Raw genomic sequence first — 18,541 nt, 5'->3', positions numbered from 1 at the left:
ATTAGTATGACAGACTGAATGCTTAAAATGATCAAAGAAAACAGCAGTCTGGACACCATTTCTCTTGGTAAGAGACTCGAAGATCCCTGATCATCAATGATGAGTTCAAAATTTGCCATTTTATCAACTTCAAATAAAGTTTTCATGCAAATCTCCTGCAAACTTTGTAGTATATACTGTAACTCCTTTCACAGTAATACTAAACATATATGACAATACAATTTCTTTCTGTAAGCATAAATAACACTTGATAAAATGTTTATCATTGCTTATTTTATTTATTCCTGTTTCTCTTGCAGAATAAACATGAAGCCCATATCTTTAACCACTCTTCAAAATAGAAAAAAAAACATACCATGTCCATTTAAGTACTGAATTACATATCTTAAACATAAGTTGGAGAATGGCTACAAGATAATAACTAATGATCCAATTTTGCTTATGCACAATTTGAGTAACAAATACATCTAAAACACCAAGAACGGTGATCAAGGCTGTAGAAAGTTTACCTTGAGGAGAATTTTAACAAAGAAGAAAAAATGACAATTGTATCTTTTTAATTAGGTTCAGGTATAAGTAATGTTCATTGTGAAACAAAGCGAATGTGTAACAGGTACAGTCATAACAAGTAACTCAGAACTGGTGCAGTCAATTCAAAGAAAGCTGAAAAATATTGTGTTGTTTGTTATGTTACAATCAAAAACTCTAGTGTATTTTATTGGGACTTTATATTACAGATCAACACAAAGCAGTGTGTAACAATCAAGTGGTTCACTACAACTATAAATACTTTCAGATTTCATTTCATTTAATCTGAATTATGTTTAAGTTGTATATAGTTGGTAATAAGTTTGGGGGAAAAAAGCTTTTTTTGGGCCCTATACAAGAATGCACAAAATTAAAAGAAAATTACTCAAAATTGAACAACAGCAGAGGCACTTAGAGTGGACAAGGTGAACAGAGATGAGGAAAATAAGATAGAGAAATGAGATAAAGAGAGGGCAGATCATGAGATAAGGAAGGAGGGGAAGACAGAAGAGAGATCGGGGGCTGCTGAGCAGGAGAGGAGGCTTTGTAAATCTGACAGACTGGAGGTGCATTTGAATTCAGGCTGTGTTTCTCCTGCGCTAGCCGAATGTTACCCAGCTCTAGCATGGCAACAGAGAGGGGCAGCACTTCAGCTGCAGCCTCTGCACACACACAGGCATACACGTGCACAGACAGTCGCAACAGGATCGCAAAGAGTGACTCAGGTAAGCTGAAACGCCCCTGAAGAGGCAGTGCCCCTGTGGTGAAGGAAACGGCATGCGCAGCGAGAAGGAGAGACAGTGGTTGAGAAGGAGGAGGGGCTACAAGGCTGGAATCTTTAAGGAGGAAGAAAAGGAAGACTGAAGAGCACTGAACCTGAAACTGTCTGATTCTGGACTCCTACAGTGAGCTTAAGAGAGAGGGATGAGCACAAGATGGATATGGAATGATGCAGGATCTCTGACTAGACTAATGTGAGAGACTGAAGAGCGCTGAGAGACTCACAGAGAAGAAAATGATATTTAGTTCCAGCAGCAGACTGTTCTCAGTGTTTGAACTGAAGTGCAGGCTGAAGGATTCTCAACAGGGGATGCTGAGACACTGATAGAGGTGAGGCGGGATGGAAGGGCAAATATGCAGACCGACAGATGAACCACCTGTTCTTTTAAAGATGAGGTGAGCATATTCACACCAAGAGATTTAGAAATCCCGCTGCTCTTCAGACTGACATATTCTACATAGGTGGTGGATATCTAGATAAATGCTGTCAGTCTCACCTGGACCAAAAGAGGAAGCAGACACTTGACTCCCCAGGTGACCTCCCCTCTCTCTCCACCCCTTCGACAACTTGTGGACTTTGTAGATTGGAGTCTTCGTCTCTCACGGGATCCCCAAACTCCCTGATGAGCTTCTCTCAATGGACCGTGAAAGTGAAATTTGTGAGCTGGTTTTAAAGTGACACCCTCTCCTAATCCCCCAACCGGGAGGCTCATCTGGCCTGTCCCCTTCTCTCCCTAAAACTTGATGTCTTGATGCATTGCTGTGGGCTGGGACACTGGCGGAGAGTGCAGTCCACCTATGTAAGTGGCAGCATCACCTGCAGGATCTATACGCACCCTTTTGATCGCATAGCAACAGTGGAGTCTTGCGGCGGGGTAGAGCAAAGGGACTACAGGGGGGTATAGCAGTTAATTCACTTATTCAGATGTGCGTTTATGCATTGTCTTTCATCTGCAGTACGTTTGCATGCTCAATTACACAAACAGTGAGTTTAGACTGAGGACTCTTGCACTTTATTCTCTTCGTTTATTCTCAGTCAGGCTTAGATCTATTTTTTAAAGAGTGTCTAAAGATTTACTGTAATGATTCAGATTTATTTTCCAAAGTAATCCTCTTGTAACAGACATTGGAAGATTTTTTACTGGTGTAAAGAGTTTGTAACTGGAAGGTTGTGGGCTTGTGTCCTGCTTTTTTCTGTCATACGTCAGTGTTTCCAATGGCAAGGCACTCAACCCCAGTTGCCTACTTATCTGAGTATTGGTATATAGATATGAGTGTGAATGTATTAATGTGGCTTCAGTGTAAAGATCTTTGAGTATTTAATATGACTGGGAAAGATTGTCAGGCCACCTACCATTTGTATTACTCATACACAAATGAATTAAAGTACCTTGCAACAAAGTAAAGAAACTTTATTTTGAATAAGCTGGAGTTGACTGATTAATAGACACCAAAAACAGTCATTAATCTACAAAAACTTAAAGCTTGCACCAGATTTTCTTTGTAGTTTTAGATTTCTGGCAATGTTTTACAGCTGTGGGTGGACTTGCCCTGCGATAGACTGGCAACCTGTCCAGGGTGTACCCCTCCTCTCGCCCGGAACGTTAGCCGGAGATAGACACCAGCAACTCCCGACCCCACTAGGGTCAAGGGGGTTAGAAAATGAATGGATGGATGGTGTACTTGACAAAAAACATTAATGGATATTATACACTCTATTTCATTGCTGATTTCTAATCATATATTTTTCGGATCAAAAACAATGGCTTCGAACGTTTTTTGCATTAAGATTCTGGCACATCCTGTCGTCCGTATCATGGACACACTAAGTGAGTCTATATGACTTTGGTTTTGTGATGAAACAGAGTTGTAATGTTTTGTGTTATTAGCATGTCATAAACTGAGCTACCGAGAGTTTATAGATATTGATAAATTGCTGCCTGAGATCAGAACCCTGATCTAACCCCACACAAGTGTGATCTTCATTCACTTGGATAGTTGCCAAAATATTTAAAGTCTATCAATCAATATGTTTTGATGAAGTATTTCTCACTGAAATCAAGTAAAATCAATACAGAAGATTTTGAACCAGTCGAGATTCTCTAGAGGCTCCAGAGACATATTTTGTAAATGGAATAATATTGGTACAATTTGGACAAATTTAGATTTACCAATCTGTCGATTGGTAAATCACCCACTGAACAGAAATTGCAGTCTTTTTTTTCTTTTTTCTTTCTGACTCTGTTCAATTTTCTACTTTTCCTCTAACTTTCTCCTCCAACTCATCTTTACTTACTGCATGAGTTTTGCATGTGTCTCCACTTCTTTTGGTAATTCCTGTTAATGCTGATATTATGATGTTAATTAGAGCTGTGCATTTTGTGATGGCGTCAACTGCAGAAAACCTTATCGTCGCCATATTTTCCCCCTCATGAAACTGGCTTACTGTTGGCCCTCGGCACTCTCTCGACTGTCAGCTTAAAACCTTGCAGATTACAGTGCGCTGTAACCGCTGCATAGCATGAGTGCCCACCTCAGCACCAAGCCAGAAAAAAAAAGGAGCTTAGAAAATCAGGTCGAATAAAAGCAGAGTCGCAACAACAAATGATACCTGGTGCTCACATTTGATGAAGACTCATTGATGAACGTGTATGTATGTGATTATAATTTGGTAAAGACTGTTGAATATAAAAGCATCAATTGTTTCAAACAGAAAACCATATTTTATTGAATTATGATCTGCATTGTGTAGTCAAATAGAGAGCACTGTTACTGAAACCCAACATAAAAGGTTGAGGTCAGTAAAGACTAAACCGTTCAGATTTATTACCAATTTGTGCTATTTTTTCACTTTATAATCCTACAAAAATACTTATGTGCCAATATTTATGAGTCACATGTAGCTCTATACTTCCATTTGAGTCTCTACTGCTCCAAGAAATAGTCTAAAATAGTTTCAACCTTTTTTCTGGCAATAAGTTCATGTTTTTTGGTATCTGGAAAACTAGCCGTTACAAAAACCTCTTGATTACTAAGTCACAATCAGTGGACATTTCTCCCGTTACCTAGACACCTCAAGTAGCCCAGCCTGTTACCTAGCAACCCAAATGGAGCTCCAGCATGTTTGGTCAGCTGGTTTTACTGCTGTATGTGGTGTACAGTGACGGCTAGAAAAGACAAATGTTTTGTTGTTAAAGTTCCCTTCAGAAATCTCTTGCTGACTCCTTAATGGTTGTGCTTGAGGCTCCATTTCTTCTGTAGTTGTGCATCTGTTTACAGATATTTCCATATTATTGTGCACGAAAGAAAGCACAACAAAATTTTAAAAACTTCACATGTATAAAGTGTGAGTGTGAATGTTAATTTGAATGGTGTGGCATGGCATGACAAGAGACATTAAAACAGCTAAAAAAAAGAAAAAAGAAGCAGAACTGAGCAAGTGAAATCTCATTAATTGAGAATGATTTTGTGCAAAAAATGTAAAGGAGATATTTTGTAGGCCATAAATCTATTCTTTTTACAATCAAGCAGGATTTCCCTTTTATATTGCTTATTGGCTATACTTATGTCTAAAAAGCATCTATACTACCCTTTATGGTTTTTCACACTCAGGTGTCGTTTTATTAAATTAAATAAGCTGTTAAAATGCCAATATGTTTTCTTTCTTTACATATTAGTCATCCACTCCAATCAAAATCATTAAACAAGAGTTACAATCTGTTTGGTATTGGCAGAGAGAATTTGACGAGTTTTTTTATGGAAGGAAACCCATATACTTAACTATGATGCTTAACCAGCAAATATACTTTTCTCACAAATGTGACACAATTTAAAGGGAAGTAAATGGACTATAAAATAATAGAACAAGCTGTATTGCCAAGAAGCATCTGTGCAACTACAAAATAATTGCCCAAACATAAATGTTCTTCCTTTTTGTGCAAAGTTCACTGCAGAGTTGCTCACATCATGTTTTGTCACTAAAGCTCCAGAAACGGCTCAATTTGAATGTGATTTTAGGTTTGGAAAAACAGGCAATTGTGTATAATTCCATTAGTCTCTGATTCTACCAATCCTTCTCTTTCCCTGCCTGACCAATCAGAGGCTCATCGGCCAGATTACAATCACAGCAGAAGATAACACAGGCAGGGATACAGGCATGAAGGCTGAATAGGTTCATCCTCCCCCTGTTATTCTCTGTTTGACATAGTATGGAATGAAAAAAAGACGTTGGAGAGAAAACAATGTTTTTCTTTCATCTAAAGCTGGTGCTCAGCACCCTGCCCTCCAACCTGCTGTGCTCTTTTCCAACTGGTTGATTTCACCTTACTCAGTTTCCAGTCAACGCTCTTCCTCACTGTTCTTCTTCCTTCATGTCCCATCTCTTTTCCCCCAGATGTTAGGAGAGCAAAGTTGACTGAAGTTTTTTTCTCATAGCATTTACGCCATGCTTCAGTTAGATGTTTACCTTCACATTCTCTTGGATTTTAGTCATTTAAGGGTGATAAGGTAACCATCAACAAAGAGGAAGAAGAGGATGATTCAGGCAGAAGATGGAGGGAACTTTATGCAAGTTCTATTTCTGCCCCTGACAGCTACTTCTGGAGCTCGTCTTTGTTTCTCTTTGGCTCCCACTCTTTCTCCTCTTCCTCCTCCTCCTCCTCCTTGCAGAATGTTTCGCTGGGTCTGATGGGCAGGCGAGGCTTCAGGCAGATGTAAATCTGGGGAGGTTTGTTGGCAAAGGGGGCAGACAGTGGAGGTTGGAGGATGTTGCCACAGCTGCTAAATGCAGTCTGGGTGTCTTTACATGTGACTGAGTCTGTCGGGAGTCAGGTTCTCTGCCTTTCCACCTGCGGGCCATGTCCAAATTGTTGAAGGCAAAGAACGTCTCCTGGGTGAGTATTGGCTCCTTATCAGGTTGGATGTGGGGAGGATTGAAACTAGGACAGAGGGGGAGAGTTGTTGCTTGATTTGAAGTGTTCATTTAAAAGACTTTTTCTTGCTGTTAGTGTTATCTGGTCAAAAGGGGGTTATTACAGTTTTTACAAGGAGATAATTTTTCTGTTCACATACTACTTTGTAATTTACCATTTTGGAAGGTATTTTTTGCTCCTCAGCAGTTTTGTGTTGAACAGTTGTGCAACCAAACATGATTAAAAGGGATAGTTCAGATATTTTTACCTTAGTGTCTGGAAAAAGACTGCAAGTTGTTGACATCTTAACTGCAGTAGATGACACTAGAGAGGGACAACAGCGGACTTTTACTGTCTTAAGACAAATTCAGTCTCAAAAACACATTTTTGCACGTCGATATTTTTGAAGGTTATTTTCAAAAGACTGTTGTTAAACAAACTACATACAAATCCTGCTGCTTTTTGTTTTTCTAGTTGCGTAATAAAAAAATTAACTTTTATCCTTTCATTAAAATAAAAGGAAATAAGCTGACCAAACTAAACTGGCTGAGTAATTACAAAATACGTAAAATATAATAACTCTTGGTAGAAACTGTCAGGAGGTGTTTGGAGTAACTGAGAAATTAGTCTTTAACATCAGAGTGAAAGAAATGGGCTCCACTCATTGCAGATTTTTGTTTAATTTGGCCACAATTGGAGTTTTTTCAAGCCTAAATGGCCTGTTGACCTGTTGCCACAATCTCTTCATCAGATTTATGTCTAGACATTGACTAGGCCATCCAGAGCATTTTCAGCCATTTAGATGTGGCCTTGCATCACTTCTTTATATGTATTATTGATGCATGACCCAAATACTCCAGCATAAAGTTGGATAAGTTATTATCAGTGACAATTACCTTACCTGAAGAGGACAGATTTCATAATAGACAGCTTTCCAGAAAGTAAATATGTACCGAGAATGCCAGATGCTGTGTCACTCTGCCTCAGCAGCAGATTCGACAGAACAGCTGTTTGTGAGTTTGAAGTTTGAAGAGAAGTTTTGAAACAATGACAAAACCTGGAAAGCACACGAACCCGTCATCTTCATTTCTGTCAGCAGATACAAAATCCAAAAACGTTCTCCGTTATTGGTGGAGCTACAGTTGATAGATAAGTTGTAGCAAATGATGCCGATAGGTACGGCCCAGATGATTCGGTGGAAGTGGCTCCTCTTCAGCTGAAACAATTGTGAAATTGTAAAGTTCTACACAATCTTGTATCCCAATGATGAGAACATTTTCAGCGTGTGTTGCTTTGATGAGCTAAAGTCAGATGAAACAGATGGTGATCAACCAACTAGCTATTATCTTTCCTCTGCTCCATGCATCACATCCTCCTACCAAGGCAAACATAGACTACAGCTGCATTAGAGAGCCAGATTGTGGAAGACAATGATTCATCTCAAATCAGGGAAAATGGGTGTAACTTAATTGCCACAGTTTAAAATGGCAAACTGAGCACGGCATTTCGGCTTCCTTGCTTACAATAATGGAGTCAGGATTCTGTTTTTAGACTGGAAGCAGATGTACGTTAGTGAGCTGTGTGGACAAAGTGGAGGACTGAGTAAGAGGTTAGGATCTGGAGCTTTGCCGGTAATTGTGCGTGCCATCCATTTCTGGCCCAGAAGCCCAATCATGCATTTCTGAACTCAAATAACAACACACACTCACATACAAGCACACTGATTGTAAGAGGCTTAGTGACGGAGGCTTGTTTATGAATGTGTGAGCGGACTTGTGCACATGAACACATGTGATAGAGTGGATAAGCCATGGGTTGACAGTAGTGGGCTCTGAGGAGATGTATGCAGAAATTTAATGAATGTTGCATATCTTTTGAGCCTATTAAGCTCTTTCAGGTGACTTGGAAGAACTTCTCAATATGTTACCAGAGAAAAGGCAGTCGATAGAACATTCAGTTCCCCTTGCCTTTTTTTCCTTATAAATTCATAGTGTTTTTAAAGATTCTAAAGTAATTTGTCTAGAAAAAAAATACCAACATTTACTTGGTAAAAACCTGGAAACTTTATCTGAGCTAGACTACACATTATGCTTTAGTGGTCAGGTACATATGTGGCAGTGAAACTGAAGCAGCCAAAGCCAAAAGAAAATCCCCCGAAAGACTCCTGAAAATCACAACTTTATGAGTGTATAAAAATGTAGTAAAGAGAAAATTGGGATTGATTCAAAATATTTAAACAGTAAAACACATTATTTAGGCCAAAAATGTGTTATCATAAATGTTATTCCAAAAGAATCAATGAATTTTAGCAAACTATTTGTACAAACCCATCAAAGCAGTCACTGTGGGGAAAAACACATCAGAATCAGCCCACATACAACAGTCTCTGTCTTGTGTGTTTTGGCTGCTTAATAATATTACTATCTCCAAAATCTATTTTTACAACTAGAACTATAACTGGTCTGGCACTGGCTTGCCAAATCAAAGTTGAAATACAACTGACTCTAAACCAGCCTGGATTGTTTTTGTCATGGTGGATATAAAACCTTATTTGTAACCTTAAGACAAAAGAATTGTATACAAGGAAATATAATTCTCTTGAATGCAAAATTCAAAGCAGCGTGTTTATTTATATAAAGTGATAATGAAGTGCTCGAAAAAATGGAAATGCAAAGCTTACTCACTAGCTCCAGCTCTGTAAGATTGGCTTAAATCGATTTTCATGTATTACTACAGATTTTAGGTGTGGATTCGGAATTTGCTACTAAAACACATATGAATGATTTGATCTAAACTAGATCTTTGAAGCTCTTTACAGAATACCCATATTTATTCTGAAATATAATTATATTCCTTTACAATGATGTTTTGAGAACATCATTGTGGAACCCTAAAACAAATGCATGCCATACTTATAGTGTACTTTACAAAGGTTTTAAAGATTATTCTCTTCACAATTAAATTTAACTTTGGGTCCATCATAAAATGAACAGAAAACACATTTTGGTTTGTGGCTGTACAATGACAGAATGTGAAACAGCTTAGGAGGAACTGCTTTAAAGTTGTGCTTTATGGGTACGATTCTGTTTGTTTTGGTATCACTATTTAGAAGAGGAGATTTGAAGGCCAAGGAGAAGATAATGACAGGATTAGAAACTAGACTACCAGGGACAGACAGGGGGTCCCAAGAATATAAGAACATCTGGTTCAGAGTCTTCTTAACATTAATGTAAATGATGAGTCCTGGTGGCTAATAAAATTAACAGAAATAGGTTTTTAAAAAAAGAGAGAGGAGATCTAAAATTGTCAAATTGCTATAAAAACTGTGGCAAATATGTGGATTCGGATCACATACACTCCCTGTGTCTGTGAGTACAAAGATTGTTGTGCTTTAGTACTTTAGGCAGACATTTATGTCTGACCCAGAGGTCACAGGCTTGGGCCAAGCTGACAACAGACATGGAGCTTTCTTTTCCATTTTCAATTATGTAACCTCTCATCTGTGTCTCTCCCCTCCCAGAGGAGTTTAGTACCCCACTGCATCACCCATCTGCTGATGTACCCTGCACAGTTGTGGATAGGAACCAGCTGCAGTGACCAATGGGTCTTGCTGCATCACCTACTTTAGAAGAGTGGTGAATGTAGCAGCCAAAACATTTGATTTAGAAAAGTGAAAATGAAGAAACAAATGAATAAAATGTAACACAATGCTTAGATACAGTCTTTTAGGGTTTTAATTACTATTTTGGTATAAAAAAAACCCCAAAAAACTTTATATTAGGACGGCATAAATATTAAGAACCAATTTGAATGCTCTGAATACATATTCTTCAAAAATCACACTTTGTTTTATTAAATTAAAAAAGGCACAAGGAAGATTTTTTTTTAATAATCTCTAAAATACAGTAAACATTTCATTTTGTGAATTCAATATTGTGTACTGAGTGCAGGACGAGGGTGTTATTCAGGACCAACAGTGCAACATTCTAATGAATAAAATCTTTAGTATGTTTTTAGACATATGATAGCTTAAAAAAACTGTTTTAAATGCATTGAATAAGTACAAATATGAATCTATAAATACTTGTTTCATAGTTGATTATTTAAATGAGTCCCAAAAATGATTGAATACACAAATAAATGCCTACTTAATTGTGGAAATCATTAACTTAAATTACAATTTCTGACACACATAGTATTTTGCAGTTTTTAAAATTGTTTCATATTTTCTATGCTTTGGCCCATCATGATTATTTAAGATGCCACAATAATTCAGAAAATAAGATCTGATGAGTGAACCTTCTACTCATCTACTGACAAAGGCTGACTGATGAAAATAAACTCTTGAAGTGCTGCTAAATAATGAAGCGCCTAAATAATTATATATCCTGCTGACATACATTAGAATCAAACAATTTTTCCCATATTTATTTTTAAAAATTAAACATTTGAACAATTTAAAAGAAACAATTCATTCAGTGCTTGTATCTATAATGTAAATTAGATTATTTCATATTTAAGCATGTGCTTAATTACTCATTTACATTATAATTTGAGGCTCGTTTGGCTCTTGAAAGGGTCTAGCCCAGTGCGCCACTCATGCAAGAACCGCCACCAGTCGTCCTTCTGTCGGGATTCTGCAGTGATGTCCGGCCATATGCAGTCCACGCGCAGTGAAGGGATAACCTCATCATATAACAATCATTCTGTGTGCGTGTGGGTGAGCGTGCAGCTGAACACAGTGTTAGTGGTGAGAAAATCTCATGATTACTCCTTCCGGATGAGGAATGCTGGGTTTGTCTGTGTCCTGAGCTGTAAACAGGGCGCACAAAGGCATTATCTATTGCCTGATTTCTAATTCCATCTCTCTCCCCTGAAGCCGGGCCAAAAATATTCTCATTTGTGCAGCCAGACCCCAGGAAGTCGCACGGGATGCACAAACACATTCATCAAGCGTCACACTTGCCGAGGATGAAATCTGCTGCACAAATGAGACGTTTCTCACCTTGAAATATTTCTGGATGTATGGAGCGAACAGGCAGGTTGGGACGACTTTGACGTGGTCGGGAGCCTGAGGTCAGAGTGAGCGGTGTGCGGCGCAACAGATGCCACACTGAGAAATAAGCCTTTAATACCCAGAGGACTCTGGAAAGGGTAACTATCCCCAACTCAACACGGCGCAGCTTCCAAACTCGTCTCCAGTGCTGTCCTGCGCGTCGCGATTCGTTTGGGAAATTTTACGCTAAAAATAGCGCGCAAAGAGCGGACTTTTCTTTGCGCAGAGATTGATCCATGTGACACATTATAAACGGAAGTAAGCGCATTCTCATGGCATGCTTCATGTATCACTCACTGGAGCCAGGTGAACGGTGAAGTCAGGTTGTTAGGATAACGCAGGTGGACACTTTTATTCAACGATGCCGCCCAAAAAGAAGGTAAAATTCCCAGGATTCTCTTGCTTTGCTTCTTTTTTTATTTTAATTTTTTACCTGTGTCTGCAAGTGTGTATCTGCGAGTGTGTGCTGAACAGGAAGCGTAAAAAAGGCACCATCTGTTGCACTGGGCGTTAATCCCGTCTGCTAGGCCTTTCCACTTCATTGCACTCACTATAACAGCCACAGCGCTGCAGGGGCAGAGAGTTGCGTTTCCACATGCTTGTATCATGCCATGTGTCCTGCTGAATGACAGACTTCAGAGAGTTGCATAACTAATAGTCTGAGGATCAGAGGGATTAAATCTCTTTCCTTGATTTTTCTCTCTCATATTGTGGGAATTGCCAGTGGCTGACTGTGAATTCCCATTTGCTCCAGCATTGAAGAAGCAGCAAATGGATTAAGGAACAACAAAACAGGGCAAAAATCACAACTGGAAATAGGGACTTTTTGAGAGTTAAACTGATCAAACTTTTCTCAAAGGAAAGTTTGGTCAGTTCTGTTGTTTTGAAGCTGTAACAGTATCTGTTTTTTTAATTATGATAATTTTATAAAGACAAACTCATTTGCATTAATAAATACCACCCTAATCGTTATTGTAATTGATCTGGCTTTTCTGCAATTGACCAACACAAAGTAGTTCCTAATTATATAGTGGAAGAACAATATTTTATGGTTTTTGTTTATTTATTTATTTTTTTGCAAATAATTTTAAAAACAGTCACATTTCCTCTAATAGGCCTAAATGAAATGCAGCTCAACCAATTGGCTTCAGAATCATTGGTTAGTGAGTCCAATATAAAAAAACTGTCTCTAATTGCTTAAGAGGTTTCTACATTATAAAATAAATTGCATTATGAAGATGAAAAACTTCAGAACTCCTAGTTCTGAAGAAACTGACAAGGAGAGTATTTTTTTTATTTACCAGCCAACAAGCTCAAGGTAGCACTGGAGGAGCTATAGACATCCACTATATGGAGGTTTAACTTGCAGAAGTAAAACAACCCTGAACATTCACCCAGAGCTGCAATGAAATGACTCCGATAAAAACCTACACTTTAGAATGGTCCAGTCAAACTCCAGGCCTAAATCCAGTTAAGAATCCATAGCAAGACTTTAAAACTGATGTTCAGAGATGCTCTTTATCCAATATGACATAGCTTAGGCATTTCTGATTAGAGAATGGGCAACAATTTTGCCTCTAAATGTGCAAAATTGGTAGAGACAAAATATCTGCACATGTAATTGGAGGGAAAGGTTGTCCTACAAATTAATGACTCAAGTGAACCCAGTGCTAACACAACCCTTTTCAGATATGTATTTGTAAGGCAAATGCAAATCTGAAGTGTAATCAAGATGTGTTCACTGTATGTCACTAACTTTATCCAATGTATGTATTTATATTTTACCAAACTCAAAACATTGGATGTTGCAGAACCTGCTGTCCGTTAATGAAGGAGACAGGAAAGTGTAAATGCGTTCTGTGAAACGGCAAACAACAAAACAGGATTTTTTCATTTGATTTATTTAGTCAGTAAGCTGATTTATAATGATCTTACTGTCCACTGAACTCAGCCCAAACACTGTTTTCAAAGTCTCTCTCTGTTGTTGAAGTGACTTTTCCTCAACCTTTTACTTCTTCATATTGTTTAGCCTTAGACATTAATTTTTTGAGTTTAACTTCAAGTTTAACAAATAAAAAAAGGTAGAAAATAAATAAATAAACAAATCTGTCACTGGATGACCTATTGTTTTGGATTGCAGCAGGTTTGGCCCACTGCTTGTTACTTAGAATAGGAAAAGCCTCTTAGTAGTTGTTACTGGGGTATTACACTATCTGTTCTACTCCCAAGCATGAAGTAGAGCAATAAGACTTTAGAGCTGTCTGTTAGGTTTCATTATCTGTAGTTAGACCTGTTTTCAGTTCCTTTCCAGTATATATACAGTACAGACCAAAGGTTTGGCCACACCTTCTAATTCAATGGGTTTTCTTTATTTTCATGACTATTTATAAGGCAAGAAATCCCACTTATTAACCTGACAGGGCACCTATGAAGTGAAAACCATTTCAGGTGACTACCTCTAGAAGCTCATCAAGAAAATGCAGAGTGTGTGCAAAGCAGTAATCACAGCAAAAGGTTGCTACTTTGAAGAAACTAGAATATAAGGGGTATTTTCAGTTGTTTTACACTTTTTTGTTTAGTGCATATTTCCACATGTGTTATTCATAGTTTTGATGCCTTCAGTGGGAATCTACAATGTCAATAGTCATGAAAATAAAGGAAATTCATTTAATTAAAAGGTGTGTCCAAACGTTTGGTCTGTACTGTATATATATACATATATACACACACAAGTTGTGTGTGTAATGTGTTATCATTACTTTGTGACTATAAAGTACAGAGGAGTTGCAGATAGTTTCAAGTACAGGTAGTTCAAATATAATTGGAAATTATTTCTAAGAAGCATAACAATTTTTTTCCTAATAGTATCCATACAAAGAAATAGACCTCCCTCTTCCAGCCATATTGCAGCACACTGTATCATGTACAGAGTTGAGGAACATCCAGAACTATATCTATTGAAAGAGCTAAAAGTCAAGCATTAAATTACATTGATACAGTTAATGGAGTCTTCGTCTGTTTGTGATGATGGAGCTTGAACTTGTGGGCTCATAGTCATAGGAAGCAGGGTTGGCAGTCTATGTGGAATTTGCATTTGTCTCTTTGGACCTAAATCCTAGATTGACGCATGCTATCTTAATCTCCTTACACCGAGACCCGGACAGACACAGGAAGAAAATGTGAGAGAGAGAAGGCTTAGGACACACACAGCCTTTCTCCTAGAAGATTTTTAAATTATTATTCTGTCTCTGGTGCTATGACTTTGGTTTTGCTTTTTTCTTCTGATGAATAACTAGGCAATGATAACAGTAAAATTGGAAACTATAAAATGTTTCCAAAGCAAAGAGAATGTGCATACAGTAGTCATTGTTTTATAAGAAACCAAGACATATCGGGGTGATTAACCTCAGGACAGCAACAAAAAGTGGTAACTGATCCTTGTAACGAGTTTAGCTAAATTTCTTAAAAATAGTATAATGAATACACTTTAATATTTATTCATGCATTCACATCCCTTATTGTCAAGGTCTACTTCTTATTTTTATGCCATATTTTGTGCTGATCGTGCATAAAACGATGACCACTGACCACTAACATAAAACAATGACCACCGAGATAGTCATTGTTAAAAACTAACGTGTTTAATAATGACTATCTCGTCATCAGGCACCTACTAGTGGGTGGGATACTACAGACAGAGAGCAAAGATTTTGTCCTCAAAGCTGAGTTGTTTGAAATAGCAAAAAGAAAGAGCAATTGTAATAATTTGAACTTTTGTCACTGCAGATAAAAGCAGGAGGCTGTAAAAGCAAAGCAGGGATATTTCAACCATGAGAGACTAACAAGGTCTTGGGAGGTAAAATGTGGACTTACAGAAGCATTTGCTGCTTGTTCAGAAAAGAAGAACCAACAATCACCCAGTGAAAACATTACCTTATCTCATACTTCATTAGTCAGATGTTTTACTTAAATCCAATTTGAATGCGTAAAACTGAAAATATTACTGATGGGATTCATTGCTGATTATTATCTGACTAGTTTGGAGCAATCCTAGTGCAGCGATTAACAATTTTTTCTTCTATTATATTATTGAATCTGTATTGATTGTTTCGGCTAAATCTGAGCAGATATATGGTGTTTTAAGAAAACAGTATAATAGAAACAAGCATTTTCTTACTCTACATGCCCCTTTTTATGAAGAGTGGTCATAGATTCAGATAGGTTTTATCTTAAATATTTGGTTTGTAACATCCAGAAGAGTTTGTTGTCTATAATCATTCTTAGAATTTTTTATTCATGTTGAAATCCATTCAAACATTATTTCCCAATTTGCTTTTATGCCACCAAATACCTTAAATTTAAGATTACATTAATTTAATGGGAATTTAATAATCCCAATCCACATATTCTATATTGTCAATTCCCTTTCTATAATTGTCACTGATACTTTTATACATTTCATTAAAAATATGGTGGGAAACCTATCGATGGTACTGTGTGCACTGTTAATGCAACTACTTCAGAATGCAACAAAACTGTTGGAATATTTTCAACACATTTGAACAAGATTTAGTAATATGTATAAAGTTTGTGATTCTGCACTCAACAATCACGTTGCAATAGTTTTATAACCTTGCGTTGGTATTTGAAGTGTTGACTTGGTCTCCAAATTCCCTGTCCTCAATTTTAAAGTGTTGAAAATCAAGTTAGATATACAGAGGCCTAACCTCACAACTTACAGGATTTCAGGGATAACATCTTGGTGGTAGTTAAGGTAGCACGCATCAGTGGTTAACTGTAGTCTTGTCTTGGTGGTTTAGGCCTGTTTGGAGAACAAAAGGAAAGGACCAAGACACAATTAGGCATTGATTAAAATGTTACACATCATGAGTATATTTTAGTAATTTGACTTTTTGAATGTGTTACATATTACTTCCTTCTGAAAGAAACATAAATAAACAGTAACGATAAAAAGCACTATTATCAAACAAGCTGTACAAGCCAGTTTGCTAATTGTTTAAATGAGTAATAGAATATCTAAAATGTTATGTGAAAGCTGCCTTATCTACTCCAAAGTAGCATCAGGCAGAGGTACACAGCCAGTCTCCTTCAGACAAATTATGCAAGGCAGCTGATGAAACAGGGATCGGAGAAAAGTGTATTGGAGAACACACATTATGCAAATGCGCAAATGTTAATGACCAAATGACTGCGTGGCAAAGAAATCCTCAGTCTTTGGAATAATTCACCAAACGTTAGTGAGTGGCAAATGGACAATAAGAGGACAATAAGAGCACCGTTGTAATCAGATAAAATGATTATATTCCCTTTGATGCAGAAAGAAAACAATATACAAAGATCTGGGCTTACTTCCAACTGGTGGATTATATTAGTCTCAATTAGATTAGTAAACTGTTGCACTGACTTTAAAATAGAAAAGCATTGACAAACATCTGGAAACAGAGGATGTTAATGCATCAGCTTCCTTTGAAAATATCTGTAGAGCAGATCTTAAAACATCCATCCATGATCTGTACCGGCTTATCCTTGCAGGATTACGGGGGCGCTAGTGTCCATGTCCAGTGGTCATCGGGCAAACTGCAGGATATACCCTGGGCAGTTCGCCAGCCCATCACAGGGCAACATAGAGAGACACACAGGACAAACAACCAGCCACACAAACACACAGTTTATACACATTTGATGTATCAACACACAGTAGCTGGAAAGGGACTTTATATCCTTTAATTCACACTCCATACAGCATGCAGTATGAATTAAAGGTCTAAAATTTCTTCATGAGAGATTTTTTTTTGATGAGTTGTTGTAATGGGAGATTTAGCTTTTCCTGTGGGCGATGTTTGTGTTTAGGTGACAAATTTCTCTGAATGGTTGCTATGGAAACATCTCCCCATCTGTTAAATTAGTGTGCAACAAGAAAACCATCTTTAGGTAGACAGACAACTCTACAATTGATTGTAATTTGCCTACAAACCTCCATTTAACCAAAAGCTCAGAAGAATTTTGGTTTTGCTGTTTTTTTGGTAACCTAACTGTTTTTCTAGGAATGTAAACAAATTTGGGTCTTAATGAGAATAATACTCATGAAAACTGTAAAATTGACCAGGAAAGGCATACCCACTGCTATCATCTTTAATGTAGCAATACCCCTTATGTTTGCATTTCTTAAAGGACCCATTCTACATTTTAGTTCGCCCTCTTCAGGAATGCCAGTGCTACAGGTCAGCCAGTTGACACCTCTGATTATTTCCTATGAGGGACTTTCATTTTCCCAATGAGAGGCTTCCTTCTTAATGCACTTCTCTGGCATACACCAAAAGAGCTGTGTAAACACTTTTGAATGGAAAATGAGTCACCTTCAGGTTGAACATCATGGAATCCAGTTTTACTTGCTCACATTATCTTTGTCCTTCACTTTACTTTGCCTAAGCCTTCATTGCCGCAAATACTTTGTCATGCATCTGTTGCTGTCGTTTCAGGTTGCTTCAATAGATAACTGCATGTGAAATGAGGTTGTCTTATTTTCTGTGTACAACAGTAAAATAATTCCAGAGGTTTCTCTCCCTGTCAGATGAAACTGAGAGGTGCTCAAAACTGACTTGCTGCACTAAGAGCAGCAAGTCAGAGAAGATGTAGACAGAATGAGAGACAGAGTTCAAATGACTTTAAAGCATCTGTTAGCTGTCTCTTTTTTTTCCTTTTTCTTTTGTTGCCTTTTCAAGGCCATGTCCAAACACTGTCGTCTGTTAAACTTGAGATTAAGCAAGTTTAACAGACTACTGGGAGACCTTAGAGAAGAGCCCCACGAGAGACTCATCTTTTTCTTAACAGAGTATTATAATTATGATGATCTGGTTCTTCATCATGGTGAAAATATGACTGACTGGGATGGGAGATCAATGAAGAACATAGAACTTGCAGGTGTCAAAATACGAAAGGGGTGTATAAAACAAACAAAAGAAATACACCCTATAATGTTCAATAATTTGAAAGTCCAAATATGGGACAATAATTTTAAGTAGTTTTCTTTCACTAGAATCTTGACAACACTGAGATTAAGAGCTCCATTTTGTGTGTTAATCTTATTTATACATAGTTCCTAGAAGTTCATCTCACCATTAATCTGGCTGAGATCCAAACTTGATGGTGGAGGTTTCTTGGGTCATTAATTCTTTAGTTCAGTCCATCTTTTGCAGATTGACTCATGGTGGTAAATATTGCCCTAATAAAGTATTAAGTAAGTACT

The 18,541-nt window shown here is 37.6% G+C and overlaps 1 protein-coding gene across 3 annotated transcripts in view; it reads left to right on the top strand.

Moving 5' to 3' along the window:
• Positions 1 to 1,085: 1,085 nt before the first annotated feature.
• Positions 1,086 to 18,541, top strand: part of cacnb2b (calcium channel, voltage-dependent, beta 2b) — a 32,574-nt gene continuing 15,118 nt past the window's right edge. For 2 of the 3 annotated variants that reach the window (XM_028021804.1, XM_028021803.1), the window contains exon 1: positions 1,086 to 2,108. In XM_028021804.1, the coding sequence (XP_027877605.1) occupies positions 2,061 to 2,108 (48 nt within the window). In that variant the 5' untranslated portion in view covers positions 1,086 to 2,060. Of the gene's footprint in view, positions 2,109 to 10,783; positions 11,654 to 18,541 lie in introns of those variants that run through there. The other variant, XM_028021805.1, reaches the window with a different exon arrangement.

This window comes from Xiphophorus couchianus, chromosome 6 (genome assembly GCF_001444195.1).
Source record: "Xiphophorus couchianus chromosome 6, X_couchianus-1.0, whole genome shotgun sequence".
Taxonomy (NCBI): Eukaryota; Metazoa; Chordata; class Actinopteri; order Cyprinodontiformes; family Poeciliidae; genus Xiphophorus; species Xiphophorus couchianus.
This window is presented reverse-complemented; position numbering and strand designations above follow the sequence as displayed.